The following is an 18,515-nucleotide window of genomic DNA, read 5'->3' on the forward strand; positions in this document are numbered from 1 at the left end:
GGTGGCACTTGAGCAGAAACTGCCCTGGGCTATGGAAGTAGGTGTGGGTGCGCCGGGCTTACCCACGGAGGAGGATTGCCCCAAAGGCTTAAAACTACCAGAGTTACAGAATACTGGGATTTAACCCCCCTCCTCCCCAACCTGCGAATAAAAAGAGTAAGGCCCTCCCCCGGCAGCTCCTCCACTTGTCTGGACAGAGGGGGTGGACGTCTATTCCTAGGCTTCAGGACCCCCAAGCGGAGGAGAAGCAACAACTGCGCCACAGCACATCCCACCCCACCCCGGCCTGCGCCTGGTTCCTTACCCACTTTCACCCACGAAGTTCTGGATTCCCAGGGTTTGCGGTCTCGCAGGGCACCTCCGCCCAGCCCCAGCCCCGGGGGCTCCCAGGGGTTTCTCTCCCCCCTCATTTAGGAAGGTACACAAGGGGGGGGGTGAGTGTGCTGGGGGACAGTGAGAGAGGGCAGGGAAAGGAGTCTTCTGCTAAAGTCTGTGGAATATTTATCTACCGACTTCCTTTAAAAAACTGCAAATCTCTCCCCTCTTCTCCAAATCCAGCATTTGCTAAAAAATGTGTATGTATATATGAATATATATAATGCATATATATATACATACAAACATATACAAATAAACAAATAAATAAAAGGAGAGAGGAGAGCAAAGACAGCAGGAGGACAAGCGGCTAGCGACCTCAAGCTCCCGCTCCCCTCCTGGCCCCGCCCACCTCGCTCTTTCTGCCCTCCCTCCTCCCAAGCTCCGCGGGCCTCCCCCCTCCTTTCCGAGAGGAGGCGGAGACAGGCTCCAGGACGCCATTTTGGGTGCCTGTCTAGCCCCAATGTTTACCACTCTATGGCTCTTCTCCTCCCTCCCCTCCCCTCCCCAGTCATTGTCTGTAAGAGCAGCGGCGGGCGGCAGCAGCAGCGCTTTCCTCTTTATAAGCCCCGCAGTGCCCGGATGTGAATGGATTACAATGTATCTTTCAGGGAAACCTATTATTATCAATGTGACTCCACGGGGGAGTCAATGGTGATGATGATGGTGATGATGATGATGATGATGAGAAATCTCTAAACTTGGAACAAGTTTAAGACTTTATAGGAGACGAAGAAAAAAAACAACCAACAAGATTTGTTTGAGGAAAATTATTAACTATTCTGTTTACATATTTTTTTTTAAAGAAACAATAAGGAAAGGGGAGAAAAAAGTTGGTGGATTTTTCTTTTTTTTCTTTTTTTTTTTGGTGGGTGTGTGTGAAATTTTCTTGAAGTTCTTTTATGGTGGAAAATGCAAAAATCAGAGCCAGGTGCATGATCTTGTGATCTGTGGAATATCCCTGGAGCAGGACTGAGTTCCAGTTAAAAAGTACTTTTTTGGGGGAGACATATGTGAGATACTAAGCACTTGCAGAAGATTTTCTCTTTTTCAAAAGTCTCTTTCCTTGGAATATTGTGAGAATATTTGTGGCCATTTAAGGTAAAGTTACAATTTGCTGTCAGAGTAAACTGTCTTTTAATTTAATTTATTGTTTTAAAATAATGTTGATCCTAATGTGTTATTAAAGCAAAAGGAGCAACTTGTGAAGTAATAGCAATTTGCGAAGAAAAAAAAAGTGTGTGCCTGCATTATTTGTCTGTACTCGCACATATAGAAATAACAGGGTGTGTTTAATGTGTATACTTCAACACACGTTGAAGCGTATATGTTACAGATAACTGCATAAAGTACGCGTGTATAACGAAACTTGAGAAGTATAAAGCTTTATTTTAACCTGAAAAGTGACGCGAAAATAGATTTTTGTAGCCTATAGGCCCTGTAGCAGTAAATGTTGAATTTAAACATATATTTCTGGGGAAAGGGAACTTAGCAGCCCTTGGAAACTCGAGTGTGAAAAGCAAACAAAACAACAATCCTCCCCAAATGCTTACTTGCTAAGTTTGTAGCAATACTCTCTGTGACTTAAAAAAGGGAGGGGACAAAGTATGTACAGCTTACAGTTAGAGGAAGAACCAAAACAGAGGAGACAACCTCCCCCCCAAAAAAAATTGAGTTGGTTTATGTATGGAAAAGAAAAATGTTCCTCTTGGCAAAGTCTTTTTGCATCACGTGTATTTGCAGCCTAGTATAAACTTGCCTTGCCCTGTGTGTGAGAGAGAGCAAGAGAAAGACAGAACTGAAGAAATTGAAACTATAATAAATTAAAAAGTGCCTCCTAGGGAAGAAACCGGCAGCGATTGAACTGTTAGTGGTTCAGATAATATCTTAGGGTTTGAGGGAAAATGAGGCGCCTGATGGATTTCCGTTTGTATTTCTTTTTTTCTTTTTTTTTTCCTTTTTGAGGAGGGGGCGTAAAGGGAAGGTGCAGGGGAGATGCTATGATTTTTTTTTAAAGAAATGCAGCCCAAACCAACCTAGCCAAACCAACCTGGGAAAGAAATGCGTCTCTTCTCTTCAGCACCCCCAACCCCCCGCCTTTGCTGAACTTGCAATTCCGTCTATCTTTGCGTGTTTCCCCCATTACACACCTCCCCTCCCCTCCCTAAAGGAGCAGAGAGTTGGTGTTAAGAGTCAGGGATCTTTGCAGGGTGTCTCTGGATCTTGTAGTAGTAGTGGTTGGTAGTGGTGAAGGAGGAGGAGAGGAGGAGGAGGAGGAGAAGAAGAGGAGGAGGAGAGGAGGAGGAGGAGGAAAAGAGGAGGAGGTGGTGGTGGTAGTGGTAGTGGTGGTAGTGGTGGTAGTGGTGGTGTGTTTTGTGAATGCAGTGATTAGAAATGAAACCCGTCTCGGTGCTGTTATTGGAAGGGGAGCCCCATCTCTCTCTCGGGCGGTAGGTACCGGAGCTGGCATTTCTGGTGGATCGGTGGCTGATGGTGTGATGGTGTAGCTAGCGGACGGAGCCGGGAGCTAAGATCTCGAGGCTCGGCCAGGAGCTGCTGGAGGTGGCTGGAGCCTTCCTTACACGCGGCTTTTTTCCTCTTTCCTTGGGGCTGCGATTTCATTTCTGCTCCATAGAGACACCCCCCCTTCTCGTTTCCCCCTCCCTCTTCTCTTCCCCCACTCCATCCACCTTCCCTCAGCGTTGCCCACTTTAAAGGAACTGATGACTTTGCTATGGGCCTTAAAAAAAATCACCCTTTACTCCACAAATTAGGGTTCTGCGTAATTAACGAACCCGATCCCACTGCCCTCTATTCTGCCACCTACCCCTCCATCGGAAGTATTTTTACTTAGAAGATTCACATCTTTTAATTTCTTCATAGCTACTTTAATAAGGAGGGGAGGGGTGTGTGTGTGTGTGTGTGTGTGTGTGTGTGTGTGTGTGTGTGTGTGGAGAGAGAGAGAGAGAGAGAGAGAGAGAGAGAGAGAGAGAGAGAGAGAGAGAGAGAGAGAGAGAGAGAGAGAGAGAAGCGCGAGGAGGAGGGGGAGGGGGGAAAGTTGAGACCGGATCGTTGCTGAGTAGTTTCTCTTTTCTCTGAGATCCATTCATTCTTTGCTGTACCTCCTGTTGCATAAATGATGCGCTGAGAGCGGCTTTTTTTTTCTTTTTTTGGATTTGGTTTTAGAGTGGATGTTACCAGTTTTGATCGTCTCTTTTGGAAATACAATACCTTTTTTTTTCTTTGCTACTGCTGCCCCCTCCATCTTAAAATATTCCCCCCCTTCTCCTCTTCCCCTCCCCTTCCACTTCAATTACACCCCTCCCCCCATCCCCCCAGTCTCCAAAAATCCGATTGTGTTTCCTCTAAGGATCGGGACTGGGTTCTGATTGCGGTTATTTCCATGTTTCTAGGTTTGTGTGATTTTGCTAAAATGCATCACCAACAGCGAATGGCTGCCTTAGGGACGGACAAAGAGCTGAGTGATTTACTGGATTTCAGTGCGGTAAGAAAGAACGGTGGAAACTAACTACAGCTGTAAAACAAAACAAAACAAAACACTAGCTAAAAACAAATAAACTGTAATCTAAAGTACACGAGTAATTTTTGATCGGCTAAGACCATGCTAAATTTGAATGTCTTTATGGACAAGTCTTTATCTTTTCTGGTGAAATTAAAAAATAAAGGCATTTTTCTTTTTTTCCCCCTTTTTTTCCCAGTTTAATTATGTACTTTAGAAGCCCCCTTCCCCAAGAAAATTAGAGTTCAAATGGAAAAACACCCTTAAGTAAACTCAAAGGTTGAACATATCAGAACATTGAAAGTACTTGTACTTTCTCACTAATCATTGTTTCAATAAAATTTTTTATTTTGGAAATAGATAAGAGGAGGAGCCAAATGTCTCAGTTTTGTTTTAAACTGATGCTTTGGATTAGAAAGACCTTCTAACCTCCAAGTGAAATCTCTTCTTAGAATTCTAAAAGCTATAGATATATACACATATGTATATGCTTAATACGTATATATCCTTCTGGATATGCAATTTGTAATTTTAATAATTTCTAGACCAGCATTAACAAGAATGTGTATACTTGGAGAGTTTTAACAGCCTTTGCTGTCCCTCTCATCCACATCTCTATCCCCCTGCCCATATCCAATCCAAAACTTGCCAGGACTATTTATTTATTTTTAATGATTGATGAGTTTGGTGGTAAGATGCATTTGCAAAACAAAACCAAAAATAATAATCCACAACATGCACCATCCAGAACCGCCTTCTTAATGGGGTTGCTTCAATGCTGCTAGTGCTGCTGCTGGTGCTGCTGCTGCTGGTGCTGATGCTGCTGCTGGTGCTGCTGCTGCTGCTGACTTTTCTTTGGAGAAATGGCTTTCGGAAGTTTGGCCAGGAAACATAGCCTGAGGCAGCTTTGCAGCCCCCTCTTAGCTTGTTGCACTTTTCCCATTTGTTTCTTTGCTTTTTGCAGGCTCTGACTCAGGGAAGGTGCGTATTATCCACTAGAAACGTCGAAGAAGAGGGAAACCAATTAGGGTCGAAATAAATATAGGGGGAGAGGAGAAAGAGAGGAGAGGAAAGGGGAGAGAGAGAGAGAGAGAGAGAGAGAGAGAGAGAGAGAGAGAGAGAGAGAGAGAGAGAGAGAGAGAGAGAGTCTTGCTTCAAATTGCTCTCATGTTAGAGACGAAATGAGAATTTAGTGCAGGTGGCAGTTTGCATTCATTTTTATTTGGGTTCACATATGACAGACAATTCCTATTCGGGATTGAAATGGACGTTGCCACCTTCATGGCCAAGGTTTTAAACTTAAAACAAGAAACTTTTTTCTTCTTTATCAAAAAGCTAGTTGCAGGGGAGGCTTGTTGTCTCTAATTTGAATCTTGATAACATTTTGGGGACTGTGGTTTTTCAAAATGTTAATAATATTGTCTAGGAATCTAATGAGTCTAATTGAAAAGAGTGGTGTGTAAAAGAGAGAGTTGGGAAGGGAGGAGGAAGAGTCTGGATTTAACATTGTGCCAGTTTTAGTTTTGAGTTGAATGGTGGTGTGTTGTGTTAAGGAAGCCCTTTACATAAGCTTTGACTTATTTGTTAAGAATGTGAAGGAACTTTTGACTAGCTGTGAACACACAAAAAATGCTTCTTCTCTTCTAGCAGTAATGTTTCTTTGTTTCTTTTAGATGTTTTCACCTCCCGTGAGCAGTGGGAAAAATGGACCAACTTCTTTGGCAAGTGGACATTTTACTGGCTCAAGTATGTAAATTCTTTTCCTTAGTGTGTAGTTAAAATGTTATTAGTTGTATATTACCTTGTAATGTATGTATATACATGGGGCTCTCTTGATCTGTTTTCAAAAGCAGTCACTGAAAGATAAGCAAAATGGCATGAATTATTTCAGGGCTCGACAGTTGGATGGCACACAAAAATTCAGGGTTTTTTGAAAATTAAGTTTTTTGCTTCTTCTTTGGCAAGAAAATTATCGCAAAATTCTATCAGTTAGTTTTAAAATGTTTCTGATGTTGGTATGTAATCAAACATATAAAGATCATCCCTTTTTAAGGAGACTTGTTAATGTGGAGGACAATTTAATGTTCCTGTGTACTTACAAACAGATTTTTAAAAAATCTATTAGTAGCTACTGGGTTAAATTAACCCTTTTAAAGAGAAGAGCACTTCATTTTGAAGATGAATGCACCTTAGTGAAACTCATCCTGCATATAGAATCTCTTGCTAATCTAAGGGATTGAACAGAAATATTTTTAAATACCCTTTTAAATACTTCCTTCATTCCACCTTCCTATTTTTCCATTGAATTTTTATGTAGTTATAAATTTGAACCAGCTTCTAAATTTCAAAAATAAGAGGACATTTTTTGTTGTTTAAAAAAAAAACCTCAGTGTTATTCACAGAGGAATCTATGTGTATAATGACTATCTGACAAGTAAGGAGTTTAAATGTGAGGATATTTATATGTCTGGATGTACCTAAGATTAGATATGAAGAACGAAAGTAAACCATGCTTTAGAATGTATTTAATATCTGTTCACCAAGTTTCCTTTAAGGAGGATTCTTACTTTGTTGCATGCTGTCCTGAAGTCTAGGCAAAAAAAAAATGCATCTACAATTGTTAAAACAGCTGTAATATTTTAAGAGTGCTGGCTGTTGCACCTAAGAGTACATTATGCATATGGATATAAACATGTAGTACTATTCTCAATCAAATGGGTAAATGTGGACATCTTTTAACTCTGAGATGCCAGTGGAAATATCCATTAATCATTGAATACAAATTTTTATCTATTATTTTCATTTGGTACTGGAGCAATGAGAGAAACTTGTTCAGCTGCATGTTTTGCACTCTTTGTACAGTCTTTTTTCAATTTAAAAAAAAACTGTTTATTTCAAAGCAAGATAAGCATTTTGTTTTGTTACTAAGCCTAGAGGAAAGAGTTTTTGCACATGTAGTATACATTTTTCTCTTTTGTAACATGAGATGCCTCTTACGGTTAATTTTATATATTTTCTTGATTATGTTACTTAAAAGTTTAAAAGTATTAGAGAAATGTTGAAAGCTTAGGATCATGGGTATTGCTGTATTTTCAGTTTAGTGCCTTCTGAGGATTTATTTCTTTGATTTCCTTTCAATTTGTTGTAAAATCTACCAAATCACATTTCTCTGACTTGTATCTGTTACACAATATTTTGATATAAAATATTAATATGAGTGAGTAGAAATGAGAATAGTGTCTCTTTTAGAAAAATCAAATTTTTCATGTTCAGACACAATCAACATAGAATAACTAACTTTATTTTTGACAGTAAATTTCTTGATGTGCATCTTGATGTTTGAGATATTTGGCTACAATTTTAACTTTCAAGTAGATTATGCTAGAATATGCAATGATAGACAATTTTGAAAGTCAGCCCTTCAGTATTGTGAAGTGCTGAGAACTACCTTTAAACCTGAAACATTTGGAAATGACTTAAGTACATCACTGTAAACAACTTTTAATCAGTTAAGGTAAGTTAGCAATTTGAAGTTTGTGGCACTGTGATGAATATAACTCTACTCCTAGTTGATTCTCTAACCTTCTTGACATTTAAGCAAAGTATAGGTGTTATACTATTATTTAATAAATGTTCAAAAACTGCTTATGATAGTTATAACATAGACATGATAAATAAAAGCATGCATGAGTGCGTTTTGATCATGGTAATATACTGAAGTTTATACAGTTGCTTAGGAAAATTACTATGTTTCACTTAAAAGCTAAAGATTTAGCTTGGCATTATTAGGTGATTTTGAAGGAAACATACTATAATTTCTTTTTTTAAGTTATGGAAATACACATTCAGACTTAACATTGCAGGTGTAATGCTGAGGCTAAAGTCTACTTTTATGAGTTAAAAGTATAGTTGCTATGGCCAGTTAAATATGCAAGCTATACATTTGTTGTACTATAGTGATGTTAATAGTAATAGAGGCTGCACAGTAGGAGGAATATTAATTTAGTTCTGTCTTTATAAGATAGGTGTATTAATTAAAGAAGATGGTTTGTATTTTCAGACACATACTCATTAAACTTTTTAACCCATGATAATTTCACATATCAGATAAAATGAATTTGTACAATCTTCCCTTTCACTGGATGAATGTACTATGAAAGTTTAAACAGAGAAACAAATGATTTATTTCTATAAATCTTCTTCACCTTGATTTTTGCTGTCCTAAGGAAGCTAATATATCATCCTCCTGTTTTAAGTTTGAAAGTTTTAAAAGATAGAATAATAAAGAAGGAAAGAAAGAAAGGAAGGAAGAAAAAAAGAATGCAAACTGGAAATAATCTGCATTTTACTGGAAATCAAGTATGTTTTGTAAAGCATGTTAATATTTCACGCTTAAAGTTCCCAGCAGATTTTGACTTGGTTGATACAGGATGCTCCATTGTGATTTGTAATGTGTGAATAAAAATTAAGTATCTCTATATTTCCTTTAATCTTTAATTTCACAAGCATGGCTTTTCCTACCACCTTAAGAAATAGTGAGGCTGTAAGGGAGAAAGGAATGTAACCTGAGCTACAGCTCTGACATTCCCAGGGAGCATTTTTCACATGAAAGGCTTTTGTCAACCCAGTAAAGGACCAGCAGTTTTTGTTTGATGTTTGCAGGTGTTCAGCAGAGAGCACTAAAACAATTCAGCCATGATGGTTCAGAGCTTCTATGACCTTAACAGGGAGAATTGGTGGGCTCTGGAATTATTTTAAAGAAAACCTTCTTGCATTTATTTCAACCTGCATGTTGACTTTACAGAGTGATTTAATACCTGTTAAGTTGTTGCTCTTAAACAGAAGGATACTTGTGTCCATTTACGTGGAACTTTATATATAAAGGAAAATAGGATGACCAAATGGAATTTACCTAGATAGTCCCACAATTTTTGAATTTATGAGAGGGCCCTCAACTTAAATTACTTTACTACTAAATCAAACTTATTAGCACCTATTTAGCTTGCAGACTTTTTTTTAAAGAAAAATAACTTTCATACATGATTTACACTACTGTGTAAATTAAGCTGCTGAAATTTGTTGATGCTAAAGACTTTGTTAGGTAATATAGATAGATAGTCACCATTGTTAGAGTTCTGATTTCAAGCTACTTTATGATGAATATTGTTTCCTTTTCCTCTAAGTTTTCAAAATTTGACATTTGTTATGTTATTACTCAATTTTACTTAGGTTTTCAAGTATCTGTTAAAATTGCCAACTATAGGAATATTCAGATACTTTAAAAGAATAATTAAAATAGAATTTTTTTGTGGAACAAAAAAATCCAGGTTCACCCATGTTTCTAAGGATGTACAACAGAACAAAATACACTGAACACTAGGAAAGCCTATCAGTTCAGTTAATATAGGAGTAAAAAGTCAGTCCAACTGGTTGCTTGGCATCATCCAGATGATTATTTAGGACTTGTATAGATATGGTCCATGTCAACTTGAAAATCTAAAAATCTTATTTATAATTGCATTAATCATATTAAGAATTATTCAAAATTATAAAGCACTTGGTACGCCTTAAATTATTATAGACCTTTTAATTTTTTGTCTTGACCTGTGATTTCACTGGTGTAGTTAGTTAGCTTCTGATGAGGAAACTTCATAAATTGTACTGTAACTTATAGTCTTACAGGATTGCTTGGGCCATTGAGAGGTTGAGGGAGTTGTCCAAGGCCTGGAGCCCAATATGTCAAAGGTAGAACTTGAACCCAGGTCTTCCTGACTTTTAAGTCAGCTTTTTATCCTTAAGCCATGTTGCCTTTTATAGATATTTGAACTGTTAATATTATTGTTGTTGTTGACAGTTACCCCAAATAAACATTTGTTTACAAATTTATCAAAACTTTGTGTCAAAATCTGTATTTTTCTACATAGTACAATTTGTAACAGTAGTACATTTTAGATGACTTAGAGGAAAATTTCCAATAAAATATTTTGATAATTTTCAAAAACCACTGGATTTTATGTGAACTTTATATATAAATATAACCTTCCATAATAGCTGTTTTAATCATTTGAATGTGATGGGGAAAAATAGCCCCAGTGAAAGGGATTGTAGAATGGTGGTGTCATATGCTCTTAAAAATATAATACTGGCATTGTAGGGGAAAAAATAATTACAATAGAATGTGATGGTAAAAAAAGTACAGAAATTTAATAAGTCATACACAAGAAACATAATTAAGCCTATACTACCTTAGATCTCCACATATTAGTGCTTTAGGGACTTTCAAGACCATTTTGTCTAAACCCTTTGTTGTACAGATGAGCAAACTGATTTCCACAGAAGTAAAGTGACTTTCCCAAGAGAATACAGCAATTTAGTGGTAGATCTGATCCCTGATCCCATTGCCTTTCCACTCTATCATGTTTCGAGCTGAGGTACAGTGAAGCTCCATCTTCCAGTACTTTTTCAAAAGTTTCCAGTATACTTCAAAAAGTGTAGTTTTATTTGAATGCAGATTTATACTTTATGTATCCTACTTATTCATAATCATTCAGTATTTTTGTGAATTGCTTTACCAAAATTAGTCTAACCCTGCATTGTAAAGCACTTGAAACCACTTTTACCAGCCTTGGTTGCTCACTAAATGTAGAAGTACTTTGTGGTAATTTTCTGTTCCCTTGGAAAGTCCTTAGGAAACACAAGTACATAAGGAACACTACCATGCTCTTTCTTAACCTGTGTTGTCACTATACGTTGTATGGTTGTATGAGCTAGCATTTGCACATAAAGGTGTTGATAGTCACCAACCAATACTAAAGTCAATTGATTTTCCAGGATTCTTAATGAACTTCTGATAATCTGTCCACTCTATTACTTGGTCCTCTTTGTAAACACTTCTGAGGTAGTTGGTTGGGCAACAATTGTTTAGAACAAAAAAAGGCCACTAGTGATATTTTATCCTTCTGATAATGTGGAGTCTAATAACGTTATGTTAGTGCTAATGCATTATGGTTGGCCTAGAATTTTATTCCATGTTCTATTGTAGTTGAGAATAAAATTTTAAATATGAGTTGAGAAGATGCTGTAAACTATGCACAAGATTTTCCCTATGTAGTATCTTTATAGTTTACCTTTCCATATGAGAATTGAATTTTCCTCAGTCTTTATCTTAAGTTCCTTTTTTTAAACAAAAAGAGAACTTGCTACATCTATTTCTGTATATTGTACTGAGGTCCTATATGTCAATAAGATGTAGGAGGGGTGATAATTAAAACGTTTCATTTTCAATTATCCTTATGTATATAATTAAAACCATTAGTTGAAATAATAGCATATGGAATGTTTCTGATTTTATTTTCTTTATAAATGGGCTGTATTTCAAGCTGGAAAAGTCTGGCAGTTTATTATTATATTTGTATTTCGTATTCACAAGAAATAACCATGCATATTGTCTATCTGTACTATCCAAAGTAAAAAGAGTTTTGTAATATTGATAAACGTTTTACTGGACGTGAGTACTCACTTCAAATGTTACATTTTCTAGGTTCAGATAAAGTAGGACTCTTTGTCACACTGTCTCCAGTAAATAAAATGCCTTAAACAAGCACAGGGATCCAGGAAATGTTGAGCCTGAAATACTTAACATTTTTGACAACATCAGCAAATTATACTTTCCCCACTATTGTAGCAAGAAAATCACTCAAATAACAGATGAACAGCTAAGTCACATACACATGTGTAATAGAACTATGTAATGAAAGTTTATGCTGTTAATTGCTTGAATCTGTCTTAAATGCTTAGAATCATAGGGCACTGAAGACTGTCATATAAACAGTTTTGTTTTGAGCTTAAAATTATTCCTTTTTTCTTTCATCTACTATGATAAACAAAGTAATTTTGTAAGCTTTACAGATTAAACATTTACTCCTAATGGTAAGCTACATTATATAGGAAGTTTTCAAGTTAAGTCTAGAAACTGACTAGAGTCCTGGTGGCCCCAGGCCTGTGATTTTCAATGTTTAGTATTATGATGCTATTTAGATCTGTTCCCATAAGCCAAGATAACAGATCTTAAGTTGCTTAATAAGGAACATGGTGTATTTTTGTAATGTTCTTCAGTTTACAGGTCTTGAACCAAAATCTCCTTAGCTAAGCCTTTAGACTAATACATATAGTGCTTATGTTTTAGCTGTGGCAGGGCACAGGGAGAAAGTGAAGCCAGAGAAGTTTAAAAAAAAAGTTTTTATGGCATTTCACAGGCTGTTTATATGACCTGTTCGTTTTTTGCGTTCTCTGTCTTGGAGGTTTTAGTTATTAGGCAAAAGTCAAATCTATGATAGTAAAAAAAAATGTTCTTGTTTGTATCAGATTCCTCCTTATTTGAACAGAGTTCTTAAAATTGTCTATCAGGATTACATATTGGAGTTCCACATGCAATCTAAGCCATTTTAAATGCTTTAAAGCCCCTAGAAACTCAGAAAGAGAGTTAACTCAGGGAATATAGGTAGATACTTTTGAGTCCCTTCTGTCTTAATTGACCTGATCTAGTGAAAAATTCCATGGTGTTCTGTTTGTCCTAAAGAAACTAGTGGTTTGATTTTTAGGGGAAAAATGTTATTACTTTGTGATGTCATTTTTTTCATGAAACATATAGTAATAGAGAAAATTTTGAGAAAATTTTTCATGTTTACTTTCATTTCAAAAGTAAATTAAAGCTGAATTGATCAGGATATCAAACAACCAGATGTGTTTAAAATCTGTTTATTCTGATGGATTTCTGAGCTGTGAAAAGGTATTTTTATTTAAAGGTGCAGTAAGACTATTGTCCAAATAAATGCTATTGTACTTTTGTGTGACAATTAACATTTAATGAATGACTTTCCAGACTGCCATTGGTGGTAATTACTATATGTAGTTTATTAACTGGAATCTATTGTTGGTTGTAGCCTGTATTGATTTGTTTTGCATACAACACTTCACATGTGCTGATGTATTTGTACATTACTTTTAAAGAACCTGTTTTATTCTCTAATGTTACAAATGTCTCTTGGACTAAGATATTTGCAATGGAAATTAAGTATTCACTAACCTTTCTACTATGAAAAATCTTTCTTTACTGAAAAGCCCCTAAATTACTGTGTTTGAAATAAATATATCATGGAGTTGGAAGAAACCTTAACAATGTTTAGCCCAACCTTCTCATCTTACAGATTGGGGGGAAATGAAGCCTGGAAGAAATGAAGTGACTTGTCTGAGGTGATACTTGGACTTCTGAACTACACTATGTACAGTTAGGGTTGGAACCAATTCTTCTAACTTTAATGTCGCCTGAAAGGCACAAAAGCAGATATGACTTACTGTTTCTAAAGAACTAATAAAAATTGAGACGTTGTGGTACTGACATATAACCCAGCTTCCCTTGTCATCACATATTTTAATTTGGCTAACATTTGACGAATAACTGTTAAAATGTATTGTGTTATTAAAAATAACAAAGTAAGACCTATGATTAAATATCAAGACTGTAATTTAATCTGGAGGGTTCTGGTACTGTTATAAACCATTTGCCTTTTTTTTTGTACCAGATGACGTCAAAAGGCAGCTTGATTGAATTCTGACCCTGTATTATAGGAGCACCTGCTAATGCCACTTTGCTTAATGGTCTGTCAGCATTTCCATTACAAACTTTTTTCAGACATTTTTAACTTAGCTTTGAGTATTTCAACTAAGCTGATGGTTGGCATGTAAGCTTTCAGTCAGGGAGAAAATATTTTCCCAGTTCAGCAGAGAAGCCAGCAACAAAGCCTCATTATAGACTCCATGGTGCCTCTATTAGAATTTTCCTCTCTGTTTTTATATGTCCTTCATTTTAGCATTCTTTTTTTTTGTGGTACTTATCTTTATTATATAGAAACTAATCCTAAGAGACTTAAAATCCAGTCTCTCAAGCTATGATATTTTAAAACTCAGTGCTCAAGACACAAACTACTTTGATGAACCCAAGCTGAGAAAAGATCTTGACACCAAGGGAGAATATTGAAATTTTAGCTCTAGGCATTAAGTTTGTATAACTAAAGGGAAGGAAAAAAACATGAAAATGTTTCATGGTTTATCAGTCTTCTCAATCATTTGCATACCTATCCCGGGTAAGTGATTAGAGAGGTTTATTTATTTTTAATATCTTGCCCAGCGTCATAGAACTAATATGTGTCAGAAGCAAGGCTTGAACCTAGAGGCCAGTTCTCTATTCTCTATGCCACGATGCCTTTCATAGGTTCAATCTCTATCCCACTTTCTACCCTTGTTTTATTTTCTAGTAGAATGAATTTGCCCCTCATTTTAATTATATTGAAAATGGCTTTGAATGTGTGAGAAATGGTCCCTAGTGGATGTTCATCATTGATGGTGTCCCAAAGGTGTCTCCGATTTCATATGTGTTTGTATGTATGTGTGTATGTATGTATATTTCTCTTTATGTTATTCTGTAAATTCTTATATAAGTGCTTGCTTCCATGGTAGAGTGTAAGTTCTTGGAGAGAAATGCTTTCATTCCTTGTATTAATATCCTTAGCAACTAGCACATAGTAAGCACCTAATGCATTTGTTTGCTGAGTGACCAATGGATTGATGGATTGATGTTGATACGGGTTTTATATCACTTTGAGTTATTCATTATGATGTCAGTGCTCTTCAGCCTCTTGACTTAGGCTACTTCCATGGATATTTATTTCATAGTTGTTTTCATAGACTGTATAAGCCTTTATACAAAACCTCTATAGATTTGGTTACATCATGTGTCTGATCCTGTCCCTCCATGATTATATGTGTGTATGCATAGACACATGTATATACCCACATGTATATAATCCCTCTCACAAATACAGTAGCACAGGGAGCCTATTGTAACTGTTGCCCATGTCCTTCAACACTGGATACAATGGTGTGCTATTGTGCTAGATGTGTAGTAGGTCATATTCTGCTCCCCTTATCTCCTTTAAGTACCACATCCCCTGTGACTTAGGTAGAAAATTTAATAAATAATTGCTCGAGGTGGCATAAAAAGGACCTGTAATATTAAAGTTAATTGTCACAGTTGATAGCCAAGAGTTGATTTTTGTAATTTTTATATGTGCATTTCCTGACACAAATTAGGTAGTTATGTGCTTTATCAGCAAATGCATCTATAAAAGTCCCAAAAATCAACTCTTGGCTATCAACCATATCAACTGTTTTCATACAGAACAAACGTGGCTTGAAGTGGGAACTTTATGTTCAGTGGGGGGAAAAAAAACAAGATAGCAAAAAATGCCCCCAAAATATCAAGATGAAGAAAAGTTACTCAATTTTTTTTTTACTTTCCAAATAAAATAGTTTGAGAATATTATTTAATTTTCATGATCTACTGTGATTTCTTCTAATGCTGACACATCCATTCATTTGGAAAATCCTGCTTTTGTATCTATTTATTATGATAAAGAGTAAAATACTTCTGATGGTTTTTGGTTGACATCTCAATCAGATATGAATATTAAGAATCATGGCCACATTATTTTGTATATTTTTCTCAAAGAGATAGTTTAATTTTTTTCAGAGAGCATATTAGGTAGATATTTGGTGGAAAAACTACCAAGATAGGAAAAAACACCTCCCAAAATATCAAGATGAAAAGAAGAGTTACTCATCCTTTTTATTTTCCAAATAAAATAGTTTGAGAATATGATTTAGTTTTCATTACTTACTTTCATTTTTTCCTAATGCAGACACATCCATTTATTTGAAAAAAAATCCTACTTTTGTGTCTTTATTATAATAAAGAGTAAAGTTCTTCTGATAGTTTTTGGTTGATATCTCAATCAGAAGTGAATATTAAGAATCATAGCCAAATTATTTTGCATATTTTTCTTGAAGAGATAGTTTAATTTTTTAAGGGAACATAGTAGGTAGATATTTTATGTTTTGAATTAAAACAAATCTTTACAATTAAACTGTATCAGTTGCAGATATAATACAAAAGTATGTGTGAACAATTTACAATTTCAAAGATTGTTTTAAAAAAAATTCTACTCCATCTATTTGCTTAATGCTACTGATGACATTAAATACATTTTTTTAAATTCTGTGTTCAGATCTATACTATACAAAGTAGAAACATTTTTGGACCTGCAGTTAATTATTTGGTAATGAATTTTTAGTATCTGCAAAACTACAATTCATTTATTACTTGGGAATCCATCACTTCACAATATAATCGATAACTTTTCAATCTGGTAAGAACTTTGAAGATGATCTAGCCTAGTTTCCTTCTGCTGTGAATGAGGATACTAAGGAATAAAAAGGCTAAGTGACTTGCCCTAGGTCACAGAAGCTAGTTATTGGCAGTGTAAGTGAGTCTAAGTTCAGTGGTCTTTGCAGTACACCATACTCACTTGACAGTTCCATAAGTCAAAGTGACAACTTCTTTATATGTTTAGGAAATTAAGCCATGTTAGTCAGGAGATCTGGATTCTTTTGCCACATCTATTGCTGAGTAGCTGCTTTATAGGAGACAGGCTAGTATACCTTAATTGCTTTCTGTATAAAATCGAAATAATTGTGTGTGGCAATCATTTAATACCCATGTGGCTTAAGTTGAATAAAATTTTCAGTTCTTTCACAAATAGATACTTTTTAAATTCAAGAGAGATTATTAAGATTATGGAGATATCATTGTAGTGTTATTATCATCATCATCATCACTATTATGCATTGCTGTTAAAAAACTGCTAGGGAACTGGGTAGTTATTACCATATTTATCTATATATATATCTATATATGGAGATATATATATGTATATATATATATACACACACACGTATATACTCTGAAATATGAAATGTCAATTTCCCAAAACAATTTGGAGTGTTAAAATTATAAAAGCCATTCCTTTTTTAAAAATGTGGGAGAAGGCTCAAATATAGCCCAGGCCAGAACCTATCTTAATCATGCCCCAAACATTAAAAGGCACAAGCATTCATTTAGTGCAAAGTATATGTTAGAAAGGACCTCATTGATTTTGAACGTAAGGTCTCGTTAAAATTTCCTACTCTCTTTCATCAGAGTTTTTTACATTTATGAAAGATGCAGCTTGGTGAAAAAAAAAATGCAGAACCGGGGCAGCTAGCTGGTGCAGTGGATAGAGTACTGGCCCTGAAGCCAGGAGGATCTGAGTTCAAATCTGGCCTCAGACCAATCACTTGACACTTACTAGCTGTGTGACCTTGGCCAAGTCACTTAACCCCAATTGCCTAAAAAAAAAATGCAGAACTAACTTTGGAATTACGAAGACCTGGATTCTAATTCTGACCCATACCAGTTATGTGCCCAAAGGATGAAACATTTTACCTCTTAGTGTCTCAGGTAGTTCTCAGTGTATAAGTGGTACAAAAAGGAGCTGTTGATATGCATTGATGGAAGAAGATTCCAGGCTGGGATTTCCCTACACTGATGAGATCACAAATTAGAACAAAAAAAGAAATTTCTGAGTTGCTAGTTTTGTGGTGTTTGTCTTCTCTTGATTTCTGTGTAGCCCATTTTCCTGTGTTCAAAAGCAAAGTGAAAATTGCAAGTAATGTTTGAAATTGTTTTGAAAGACCCTCTTCCTTGTTGTGTCTGCTAGAGAGGAATAAGACAAGTGTGATGACAGTTTAAAAAAAACCGGACTAGATGACCTTTATGTGAATGACAACTCAGAAAATGTTTTCTAATACTTTGTTACTCTTAAAAAATGCAAGTTTTTTATTTTAGATATTTCATAATAATGACCACAAGAGAACTTTAGCCCTTGTGTGGGTCAAATACTTCAATACTCTAATCTGATTGCCTATAACATAATGTTAACAATTAAAGGTGAAAAAGATGAAGCATTACCAAAACTGATTCTTATTGGGACATGATTGTTCCTAGTAGTGTGGCCTTTTGGTAATCCCTAGCAAATGGCAAGTGTCTCAATGTTTTGATCTCATCCCCATGGGGTATGGTGATAGTTCATCTTTTAAGCATGTAATTTGTTTTCTTCTGACATAGCTTTATTTTTCCTTTTCTCAGGTACTTCCTCATTATTCTACAATTTTCCCTACCCTCTTTTTGCTATATAAAGCCATTGAACTTTCCTCATCTAGGGTTTCATTGTCCTCTGGGAAGGGACAACCTACAATTCCAAGTATGCTAATTCCAATAGAACCATGTATTATAACATACAGTTCCTTAAGGAGATGATCATGATGATGATCATCTAAATTTTTTATTGATGCCTTTTGTTTTTACATCATTCATTTTTCAATATGTCCCTCTCTTATCTACTTTCCAGTAAGTCTTCTCTTGTAACCCTCTAGTATATGCAATGTTCCATACCCATGGCCTCTATCTCTTCAGAGAAGGGAGGGAAGTATATTTTCTCAACTTTTTTTTTGGAGGCCAAACATTCTATTTACATTAGTGTAAAGTTTTGTCTTATTCTTTCAATTTATATTATTGTAGTTATATATGTTGTTTTCCTGGTTTAGCTTACTTTACTCTGTATCAGTTCATATGCCTTCCCATATTTCTCAGAATTTTTCATATTTAACTTTCCTATTCAGCCAGTCA

General features: G+C 35.7%; 1 protein-coding gene across 7 annotated transcripts in view; it reads left to right on the forward strand.

The window, feature by feature from the left end:
- Positions 1 to 905: 905 nt before the first annotated feature.
- TCF4 (transcription factor 4) overlaps positions 906 to 18,515 on the forward strand; it is a 443,926-nt gene continuing 426,316 nt past the window's right edge. For 4 of the 7 annotated variants that reach the window (XM_078153251.1, XM_078153253.1, XM_020994533.2 and 1 more), the window contains exons 1-3: positions 2,722 to 2,825; positions 3,789 to 3,880; positions 5,569 to 5,641. In XM_078153251.1, coding sequence (XP_078009377.1) covers positions 3,809 to 3,880; positions 5,569 to 5,641 — 145 coding nt within the window. In that variant the 5' untranslated portion in view covers positions 2,722 to 2,825; positions 3,789 to 3,808. Of the gene's footprint in view, positions 1,477 to 2,721; positions 2,826 to 3,788; positions 3,881 to 5,568; positions 5,642 to 18,515 lie in introns of those variants that run through there. The other 3 variants (XM_078153252.1, XM_078153254.1, XM_078153255.1) reach the window with 3 other exon arrangements.

This window comes from Phascolarctos cinereus, unplaced genomic scaffold (assembly GCF_003287225.1).
Source record: "Phascolarctos cinereus isolate Bilbo 61053 unplaced genomic scaffold, phaCin_HiC Scaffold_4;HRSCAF=312, whole genome shotgun sequence".
NCBI lineage: Eukaryota > Metazoa > Chordata > Mammalia > Diprotodontia > Phascolarctidae > Phascolarctos > Phascolarctos cinereus.